The 12,055-nt window shown below is 38.6% G+C and overlaps 1 protein-coding gene across 6 annotated transcripts in view; it reads right to left on the bottom strand.

The window, feature by feature from the left end:
- The window catches only part of LOC108710034 (disks large homolog 2), a 621,594-nt gene that overhangs the window by 275,082 nt on the left and 334,457 nt on the right, over positions 1-12,055 (bottom strand). For all 6 annotated transcript variants that reach the window (XM_041584606.1, XM_041584605.1, XM_041584603.1 and 3 more), the window contains one exon: positions 2,165-2,248. In XM_041584606.1, the coding sequence (XP_041440540.1) occupies positions 2,165-2,248 (84 nt within the window). The remainder of the gene's footprint in view (positions 1-2,164; positions 2,249-12,055) is intronic.

Raw genomic sequence — 12,055 nt, forward strand, 5'->3', positions numbered from 1 at the left:
TCATGAACCAGCTCGAGAAAGGGTGCGATAGGCTCCCCCGAAACGTCGCAGCGGCTCATGACTCTGTACAGATAAGTCTTAAGACTAACACGTACCGTGTTGTTGAACTGCACAGAACTTTATATAAATATGCTCCTGAATTTACCCATATGTATGGAATGCTGCATTACATTTTAAGTGTTTGAAATAAACACTACGTTTTATACTAAAGAGTGACTCCCCACGGGCAGGGTTTATGCACCCTAAGCACCTTATCCCTTGAGTTCTATGAATTAGTGCATCACATATGTTGGATTGTTATATATATATATATATATATATATATATATATATATATATATATATATAATACACAAAAGCCATGAATATCTTGTAAATTATATCCTTATAAACGGTGAGTAGTGATGTCATCAGTTATAAACGGTGAGTAGTGATGTAATTTCTGTCAAATGACTCACTAAAATTTGTGTATTATAATAAATAAAGTACCCCCAGTTGTAAAATATGAGGATATTAGAAGTTACCTCGGAGTTCCATGACCTGTATAAAAACACTCGGCCTTCGGCCTCGTGTTTTTATATGGTCATGAAACTCCTCAGTAACTTATAATATCCTTATATTTTACAAGAGGGGGTACTTTATTCACTATATATATATATATATATATCTCAAGAATCTTCGGACGTTTCGGTCCACATTTGGACCTTTTTCAAGGATCCTTGAAAAAGGTCCAAATGTGGACCGAAACGTCGGATACTACAGAATGACAATAAAATTACTAAACTTTAAAAGGGAGTGCTGGTCTGACGATTCTTGATACATAAACAATTACCGTGCACCCCGCCATTGACAACAGCTTTGGAGTGCAGATACTCATTGGAAAACATATATATATATATATATATATATATATATATATATATATATATATATATATATATATATATATAATATGTCCAAGGTACCTGCACTCCAACCACTTACATATTTTCACGGGTGCTTGGTCAAAGTAATACTGTATAATCATCAAAGGATGGACCAGCACTCTAGTTCTGATAAATAATGGTGCTTTTATTCACATATCATGCACGATGATATGTGAATATAAGCACCATTATTTATCAGAACTGGAGTGCTGGTCCATCCTTTGATGATTATATATATATATATATATATATATATATATATATATATATATATATATATATATATATATATATATATATATATATATATATATATATGGGACCTATTATCCATAATGCTCAGAACCTGGCATTTTTCACAAAATGGATCTTTCTGTAATTTGGATCTTCATTCCTTAAGTCTACTAGAAAATCATATAAACATTAAATAAACCAAATAGGCTGATTTTGCCTCCAATAAGGACTAATTATATCTTAGTTGGGATCAAGTACAAGCTACTGTTTTATTATTACACAGAAAAAAGAAATCATTTAAAAAAAATTTTAATTATTTGGATAAAATGGAGTCTATGGGACACAGCCTTTCCGTTATTTGGAGCTGGATAACGGGTTTCTGGATAATGGATGACGCCGGCGCCCGAAACGCGCAAATTCGCCTCGAATTCGCGCCTGGCGAATAAATTCGCCCATCACTAGTCTAGAACAAAGAAGAGTATAAAATAAATTGGGAAGTGCTACTAATGGTTCAGTTGTAATTGGAGATCAAGTGCTTGAAAATACTGGATTAAAAAAAATGATTGACAGGTCTGATATTGTCCTTCTAAACCCAAGTAGAGAAAGTGTGGCTTTTAGTTGGGCATACATAGAACAAGGAATTCATGTGGAAAGTCATGGGCATAGTTTGTCCAGTAACCCAGAGCAATAATTATTAAAGGGATCCTGTAATGATTTTTATATTTTACTTTTTTTATTTCTAAATGACACTGTTTTAATTGCAAACAATTCACTCTACCATGTACAACTTTATTCTTGAACCAACAAGTGGCGGCGAAACGTGGAAATTCCCCGCAAATCCATGCCTAGCAAATTTATTAGCCCATCGCTAGAAAGCAATTCTTAAAAATTTGGATAATTTGGATAAACTGGAGTCTATGTGAGACGGCCTTTCCATTATTCTGTGCTTTCCGGATAATGAGTTTCTGGATAAAGGATTCCGTACCTGTAGCGTTGACACTTACCACATTTTCATGAAACGGTGTGTAGCTTACGTAGGGTATTGTGTCCAAAGTGTCTGTGTTTACAATGATGGGCGCGGGACTGGCCTGGAAAACAAAAACCAATATATACATTCAATACAGTCGATATACTTTAGTATCTAATATGACTTATTCAAGAAAAAAGACACGGTGGATCATAATTACATCACCCCACCCCCCAAAATGCTAAATTGAACCAGTGCAGTTATCTATATCAACCAATCAACAAGTAGTTTTGCTGATTGATTTGGTTGGGTAACTTGAGTGGTGCAATTTAGCATCTTTGCTCTTATATTAGTCCCTTAGAAGTTTGATCACTGCTATGATCACTTTCATCCATAGTCGCAGTGAGTATTTATTAAGCTCGACAGAAATCTTTTTCTTACTAGGTTATTACTTACTAGTGATAGTTACCCTTTCCTTGAACATAAAAACAGGATCAGATGAGCATGGAAGCCGAGGGTATGCATAGAAATGAAGGAAGGAGCAAGGAAAGGGTTTGGAGGTCAGTAAGGAGAAATTAGAGGCTAAGGTAAGATCACACATTGGTGATGGAGAAGGTAATGTAGATTGGTGAGGAAGGGGGTATCAAGAGACAGTCCAAAGAGATCAGAAAAGTTAAAGGTGAAGGCATAGTGATATGGGAATGTAGGGGATGTGCAGAGAGACTAATGGTGCTGAGGAGCACAAACATTGGGGAAGGAGAAGGTAAAGGGCATGGAGATTGGTCAGGGAACAAAGTCAAATTACTGGAAAGTATTGGAAATCCTCACATTGTGTCACAACCAAGTTTATATTTAAATATTCACAAAATCAAAATGGTGCATTGGGGTCATCATACATTAATATACAGGTATGGGACCTGTTATCCAGAATGCTCGGGACCTGGGGTTTTCCGGATAACAAACTTCCCATAATTTGTATCTTCTTACTTTAAGGGGCCGATTCACCAAGGGTCGAATATCGAGGGTTAATTAACCCTCGATATTCGACTGGGAATTAAAATCCTTCGACTTCGAATATCGAAGTCGAAGGATTTTTGCGCAAATAGTTCGATCGAACGATTGAATCCTTCAAATCGAACGATTCGAAGGATTTAAATCCAACGATCGAAGGAATATCCTTCGATCAAAAAAACTTAGGAAAGCCTATGGGGACCTTCCCCATAGGCTAACATTGAGTTTGGTAGCTTTTAGATGGCGAACTAGGGGGCCGAAGTTTTTTCTTAAAGAAACAGTACTTCAATTCGAAGTCATTGTCGAAGGTCGAAGTAGCCCATTCGATGGTCGAAGTAGCCCAAAAAAAACTTCGAAATTCAAAGTTTTTTTACTTCGAATCCTTCACTCGAAGTTAGTGAATCGGCCCCCAAGTCTACTAGAAAATCATGTAACCAAATAGGCTGGTTTTGCTTCCAATAAGTATTAATTATGTGTTAGTTGGGATCAAGTACAAGCTACTGTTTTATTATTACACAGAAAAAGGAAATCATTTTTTTTTAAAAAAATTTGGATTATTTGAATATAATGGAGTCATACGGGAGACGGCCTTTCCGTAATTCTGAGCTTTCTGGATAACGAGTTTCCAGATAACAGATCACATACCTGTACTGAAAATCATTTCAAACATTGTGGGGTTATCTGAATTTATCTGATTTTTTAAAATAAAAAAGTCAAACCAAACTAGAATCCACACTTCGACCTGTTATTAAAAAAAGCAAGATTGAATCAGATCGGTAAAAAGCTTGATAAAAACAAGCGAAAACCCTAATTGTACAATTTTTTTAAAAAAAATTCCCGTATCACTCAAGTTTTTCATGCTTTTTCTCAAAAAGTACAAATAGTTGGATTTTGGGGCTAATTCCAGCACAGACCACAGAAACGTCCAAATAGGATAGGTACCTCTCCCATTGACTTATATACAACCTCGGCAGTAGGGATGGACAAATTTTTTTGCCGCTTTGTTTCGCCGAAAAAATGACGCCCATTGACTTGTATGTTATTGTGCGTCAAAATAAAAAGGCGCTCAACATAATTTTTTTGACGCCCATAGACTTTAAGGGGCGTCTGCAACCATTTTTGCCAAAAGAAATGGGTTAAATTTGCCCATCCCTACTTGGTAGGTCTGAGATGGCGGATTTTCAGATTCTGACTTTTTGCAGCCTCGGGGTATAATAAGGGGGGTTATTTATCAAAGTCCAAATTTATCTCAATATTTTATGCTATAAACTCCAATCAAATCTGCTTGGGTTTTTTTAAAGCTCATTTATTACTACATTTTCCCGAAAATTTGCTTTGTGGCAAAAATCTGATTTTCTCGATCTTTTATGATTTTTTCATCCGCTTTGCACAAATTTCATGATTTTTTTGGAAGTTCCACCTGACTCAGAAAACTTTGGGGTATTGCACGAAACCCAGCGCACATCAAAAAATCATTGGGACTTCTCCCATTGACGTATATGCAATCTGGACAGGTATGACATGCCGGATTTTCAGATTCTGACTTTTCAATCCTCGGGGTTTAATAAATTCCGAAAAATTCATGATTTTTTTAAAAGTCACATTTTATTAAAAAAAAAAAATCACAAATTTTTCGTGATTGTTGCATTCGGAGTTTAGTAACTAAACTATTTACAAAAAATAATTCCCACTAAAAATTTGGATTTTATAGTAAAAACTATAGCATTCGGACTCCCCCTAAATAAACCCAATTAGATTTTTTCCACCAATATGGATCCATTAGAATTATTTGCTGAGAATGGGCTCTATGGGAGATAGCCTTCCAGTAATTCGGAGCTTTCTGGATGTCAGGTTTCCAAATAAGGGATCCTGCACCTGTACAAAGCTAAATATTCAACAATATAAACTCTAATGCACAAGTTGAACATTTTTCTGCCATTCTCTGTCTCTATGAATGTGAGCGGGAGACAAATAAAAAAGCAGAAAATGAACTCGCTAAAGATTACAGAAGGTCGATGAAGAATTGAAAATCAATGGCATAGAGTAAATCTGTGAGACAAATGGAAACAAATTTTGTGCACGTTAAATATTCAGTAACGGTGAATCATCTTTGATGCGGCCAAATAGGTCAAAACAAAAGCATTGTGCCAAAAGAAACAAAATAAAGAAAATTCTGATTCAATAAAAGCATTTTTTGTTACAGAAAGTCACATTCAATCAATGAAGAAAATTGTTAATTATATGGAATCATTTCTTTCATTGCTGCGGCCGATGGTGTTTGAGCTGCTGTAAATGGCAATAGAAATCAGAAAATTGTGTTTCTTTCTTGGGGCGCAATGTGTGTGTATGAGATTGGAAAGAAGGGGAGCAGGGGACAGAGGCTTTATTTGGAAAATGAGGCAACACAAGAACCTCGTACCATGTTGACCAGGTTGTGTCTAACTATTGGCAGCTGGGCGACAGTTGGTTGAAGAAAAGATCAAAGAAGGTATACTCAGAGTTCCCTGTATAACGCAGCCTGCAGCCTTGTGCCTTTATATGGTCACAGAACAACCCCTCAGTGACTTCTAATATCCTTATCATTTACAGTAGGGGGTACATTATCCCTTATAATACATGAGTGATACTCAGAGTTCCCTGTATAACGCAGCCTGCAGCCTTGTGCCTTTATATGGTCACAGAACAACCCCTCAGTGACTTCTAATATCCTTATCATTTACAGTAGGGGGTACATTATCCCTTATAATACATGAGTGATACTCAGAGTTCCCTGTATAACGCAGCCTGCAGCCTTGTGCCTTTATATGGTCACAGAACAACCCCTCAGTGACTTCTGATATTCTTATCATTTACAATAGGGGGTACATTATCCCTTATAATACATGAGTGATACTCAGAGTTCCCTGTATAACTCAGCCCGCAGCCTTGTGTCTTTATATGGTCACAGAACAACCCCTCAGTGACTTCTAATATCCTTATCATTTACAGTAGGGGGTACATTATCCCTTATAATACATGAGTGATACTCAGAGTTCCCTGTATAACTCAGCCTGCAGCCTTGTGCCTTTATATGGTCACAGAACAACCCCTCAGTGACTTCTAATATCCTTATCATTTACAGTAGGGGGTACATTATCCCTTATAATACATGAGTGATACTCAGAGTTCCGTGTATAACTCAGCCTGCAGCCTTGTGCCTTTATATCGTCACAGAACAACCCCTCAGTGACTTCTAATATCCTTATCATTTACAGTAGGGGGTACATTATCCCTTATAATACATGAGTGATACTCAGAGTTCCCTGTATAACGCAGCCTGCAGCCTTGTGCCTTTATATGGTCACAGAACAACCCCTCAGTGACTTCTAATATCCTTATCATTTACAGTAGGGGGTACATTATCCCTTATAATACATGAGTGATACTCAGAGTTCCCTGTATAACGCAGCCTGCAGCCTTGTGCCTTTATATGGTCACACAACAACCCCTCAGTGACTTCTGATATTCTTATCATTTACAATAGGGGGTACATTATCCCTTATAATACATGAGTGATACTCAGAGTTCCCTGTATAACTCAGCCCGCAGCCTTGTGTCTTTATATGGTCACAGAACAACCCCTCAGTGACTTCTAATATCCTTATCATTTACAGTAGGGGGTACATTATCCCTTATAATACATGAGTGATACTCAGAGTTCCCTGTATAACGCAGCCTGCAGCCTTGTGCCTTTATATGGTCACACAACAACCCCTCAGTGACTTCTGATATTCTTATCATTTACAATAGGGGGTACATTATCCCTTATAATACATGAGTGATACTCAGAGTTCCCTGTATAACTCAGCCTGCAGCCTTGTGCCTTTATATGGTCACAGAACAACCCCTCAGTGACTTCTAATATCCTTATCATTTACAGTAGGGGGTACATTATCCATTATAATACATGAGTGATACTCAGAGTTCCCTGTATAACTCAGCCTGCAGCCTTGTGCCTTTATATGGTCACAGAACAACCCCTCAGTGACTTCTAATATCCTTATCATTTACAGTTGGGGGTACATTATCCCTTATAATACATGAGTGATACTCAGAGTTCCCTGTATAACTCAGCCTGCAGCCTTGTGCCTTTATATGGTCACAGAACAACCCCTCAGTGACTTCTAATATCCTTATCATTTACAGTAGGGGGTATATTATCCCTTATAATACATGAGTGATAGTCAGAGTTCCCTGTATAACTCAGCCTGCAGCCTTGTGTCTTTATATGGTCACAGAACAACCCCTCCGTGACTTCTAATATCCTTATCATTTACAGTAGGGGGTACATTATCCCTTATAATACATGAGTGATACTCAGAGTTCCCTGTATAACTCAGCCTGCAGCCTTGTGTCTTTATATGGTCACAGAACAACCCCTCAGTGACTTCTAATATCCTTATCATTTACAGTAGGGGGTACATTATCCCTTATAATACATGAGTGATACTCAGAGTTCCCTGTATAACTCAGCCTGCAGCCTTGTGTCTTTATATGGTCACAGAACAACCCCTCAGTGACTTCTAATATCCTTATCATTTACAGTAGGGGGTACATTATCCCTTATAATACATGAGTGATACTCAGAGTTCCCTGTATAACTCAGCCTGCAGCCTTGTGTCTTTATATGGTCACAGAACACCCCTCAGTGACTTCTAATATCCTTATCATTTACAGTAGGGGGTATATTATCCCTTATAATACATGAGTGATACTCAGAGTTCCCTGTATAACTCAGCCTGCAGCCTTGTGCCTTTATATCGTCACAGAACAACCCCTCAGTGACTTCTAATATCCTTATCATTTACAGTAGGGGGTACATTATCCCTTATAATACATGAGTGATACTCAGAGTTCCCTGTATAACGCAGCCTGCAGCCTTGTGCCTTTATATGGTCACAGAACAACCCCTCAGTGACTTCTAATATCCTTATCATTTACAGTAGGGGGTACATTATCCCTTATAATACATGAGTGATACTCAGAGTTCCCTGTATAACTCAGCCTGCAGCCTTGTGCCTTTATATGGTCACAGAACAACCCCTCAGTGACTTCTAATATCCTTATCATTTACAGTAGGGGGTATATTATCCCTTATAATACATGAGTGATAGTCAGAGTTCCCTGTATAACTCAGCCTGCAGCCTTGTGTCTTTATATGGTCACAGAACAACCCCTCAGTGACTTCTAATATCCTTATCATTTACAGTAGGGGGTACATTATCCCTTATAATACATGAGTGATACTCAGAGTTCCCTGTATAACTCAGCCCGCAGCCTTGTGCCTTTATATGGTCACAGAACAACCCCTCAGTGACTTCTAATATCCTTATCATTTACAGTAGGGGGTACATTATCCCTTATAATACATGAGTGATACTCAGAGTTCCCTGTATAACTCAGCCTGCAGCCTTGTGCCTTTATATGGTCACAGAACAACCCCTCAGTGACTTCTAATATCCTTATCATTTACAGTAGGGGGTACATTATCCCTTATAATACATGAGTGATACTCAGAGTTCCCTGTATAACTCAGCCTGCAGCCTTGTGCCTTTATATGGTCACAGAACAACCCCTCAGTGACTTCTAATATCCTTATCATTTACAGTAGGGGGTACATTATCCCTTATAATACATGAGTGATACTCAGAGTTCCCTGTATAACTCAGCCTGCAGCCTTGTGTCTTTATATGGTCACAGAACAACCCCTCAGTGACTTCTAATATCCTTATCATTTACAGTAGGGGGTACATTATCCCTTATAATACATGAGTGATACTCAGAGTTCCCTGTATAACTCAGCCTGCAGCCTTGTGCCTTTATATGGTCACAGAACAACCCCTCAGTGACTTCTAATATCCTTATCATTTACAGTAGGGGGTACATTATCCCTTATAATACATGAGTGATACTCAGAGTTCCCTGTATAACTCAGCCTGCAGCCTTGTGCCTTTATATGGTCACAGAACAACCCCTCAGTGACTTCTAATATCCTTATCATTTACAGTAGGGGGTACATTATCCCTTATAATACATGAGTGATACTCAGAGTTCCCTGTATAACTCAGCCTGCAGCCTTGTGCCTTTATATGGTCACAGAACAACCCCTCAGTGACTTCTAATATCCTTATCATTTACAGTAGGGGGTACATTATCCCTTATAATACATGAGTGATACTCAGAGTTCCCTGTATAACTCAGCCTGCAGCCTTGTGCCTTTATATGGTCACAGAACAACCCCTCAGTGACTTCTAATATCCTTATCATTTACAGTAGGGGGTACATTATCCCTTATAATACATGAGTGATACTCAGAGTTCCCTGTATAACTCAGCCTGCAGCCTTGTGCCTTTATATGGTCACAGAACAACCCCTCAGTGACTTCTAATATCCTTATCATTTACAGTAGGGGGTACATTATCCCTTATAATACATGAGTGATACTCAGAGTTCCCTGTATAACTCAGCCTGCAGCCTTGTGCCTTTATATGGTCACAGAACAACCCCTCAGTGACTTCTAATATCCTTATCATTTACAGTAGGGGTACATTATCCTTATAATACATGAGTGATACTCAGAGTTCCGTGTATAACTCAGCCTGCAGCCTTGTGCCTTTATATGTCACAGAACAACCCTCAGTGACTTCTAATATCCTTATCATTTACAGTAGGGGTACATTATCCCTTATAATACATGAGTGATACTCAGAGTTCCCTGTATAGCAGCCTGCAGCCTTGTGCCTTTATATGGTCACAGAACAACCCCTCAGTGACTTCTAATATCCTTATCATTTACAGTAGGGGTACATTATCCTTATAATACATGAGTGATACTCAGAGTTCCCTGTATAACTCAGCCTGCAGCCTTGTGCCTTTATATGGTCACAGAACAACCCTCAGTGACTTCTAATATCTTATCATTTACAGTAGGGGGTACATTATCCTTATAATACATGAGTGATACTCAGAGTTCCCTGTATAACTCAGCCTGCAGCCTTGTGCCTTTATATGGTCACAGAACAACCCCTCAGTGACTTCTAATATCCTTATCATTTACAGTAGGGGTACATTATCCTTATAATACATGAGTGATACTCAGAGTTCCCTGTATAACTCAGCCTGCAGCCTTGTGCTTTATATGGTCACAGAACAACCCTCAGTGACTTTAATATCCTTATCATTTACAGTAGGGGTACATTATCCTTATAATACATCAGTGATACTCAGAGTTCCCTGTATAACTCAGCCTGCAGCCTTGTGCCTTTATATGGTCACAGAACAACCCTCAGTGACTTCTAATATCCTTATCATTTACAGTGGGGTACATTATCCTTATAATACATGAGTGATACTCAGAGTTCCCTGTATAACTCAGCCTGCAGCCTTGTGCCTTTATATGGTCACAGAACAACCCTCAGTGACTTCTAATATCCTTATCATTTACAGTAGGGGTAATTATCCTTATAATACATGAGTGATATCAGAGTTCCCTGTATAACTCAGCTGCAGCCTTGTGTCTTTATATGGTCACAGAACAACCCCTCGTGACTTCTAATATCCTTATCATTTACAGTAGGGGTACATATCCCTTATAATAATACATGAGTGATACTCAGAGTTCCCTGTATAACTCAGCCTGCAGCCTTGTGCCTTTATATGTCACAGAACAACCCCTCAGTGACTTCTAATATCCTTATCATTTACAGTAGGGGTACATTATCCCTTATAATACATGAGTGATACTCAGAGTTCCTTTTATAACTCAGCTGCAGCCTTGTGCCTTTATATGTCACAGAACAACCCTCAGTGACTTCTAATATCCTTATCATTTACAGTAGGGGGTACATTATCCCTTATAATACATGAGTGATACTCAGAGTTCCCTGTATAACTCAGCCTGCAGCCTTGTGCCTTTATATGGTCACAGAACAACCCCTCAGTGACTTCTAATATCCTTATCATTTACAGTAGGGGGTACATTATCCCTTATAATACATGAGTGATACTCAGAGTTCCCTGTATAACTCAGCCTGCAGCCTTGTGCCTTTATATGGTCACAGAACAACCCCTCAGTGACTTCTAATATCCTTATCATTTACAGTAGGGGGTACATTATCCCTTATAATACATGAGTGATACTCAGAGTTCCCTGTATAACTCAGCCTGCAGCCTTGTGCCTTTATATGGTCACAGAACAACCCCTCAGTGACTTCTAATATCCTTATCATTTACAGTAGGGGGTACATTATCCCTTATAATACATGAGTGATACTCAGAGTTCCCTGTATAACTCAGCCTGCAGCCTTGTGCCTTTATATGGTCACAGAACAACCCCTCAGTGACTTCTAATATCCTTATCATTTACAGTAGGGGGTACATTATCCCTTATAATACATGAGTGATACTCAGAGTTCCCTGTATAACTCAGCCTGCAGCCTTGTGCCTTTATATGGTCACAGAACAACCCCTCAGTGACTTCTAATATCCTTATCATTTACAGTAGGGGGTACATTATCCCTTATAATACATGAGTGATACTCAGAGTTCCCTGTATAACTCAGCCTGCAGCCTTGTGCCTTTATATGGTCACAGAACAACCCCTCAGTGACTTCTAATATCCTTATCATTTACAGTAGGGGGTACATTATCCCTTATAATACATGAGTGATACTCAGAGTTCCCTGTATAACTCAGCCTGCAGCCTTGTGTCTTTATATGGTCACAGAACAACCCCTCAGTGACTTCTAATATCCTTATCATTTACAGTAGGGGGTACATTATCCCTTATAATACATGAGTGATACTCAGAGTTCCCTGTATAACTCAGCCTGCAGCCTTGTGTCTTTATATGGTCACAGAACAACCCCTCAGTGACTTC

The sequence above is a fragment of the Xenopus laevis genome, chromosome 2S (genome assembly GCF_017654675.1).
Source record: "Xenopus laevis strain J_2021 chromosome 2S, Xenopus_laevis_v10.1, whole genome shotgun sequence".
NCBI classification, from domain to species: Eukaryota; Metazoa; Chordata; class Amphibia; order Anura; family Pipidae; genus Xenopus; species Xenopus laevis.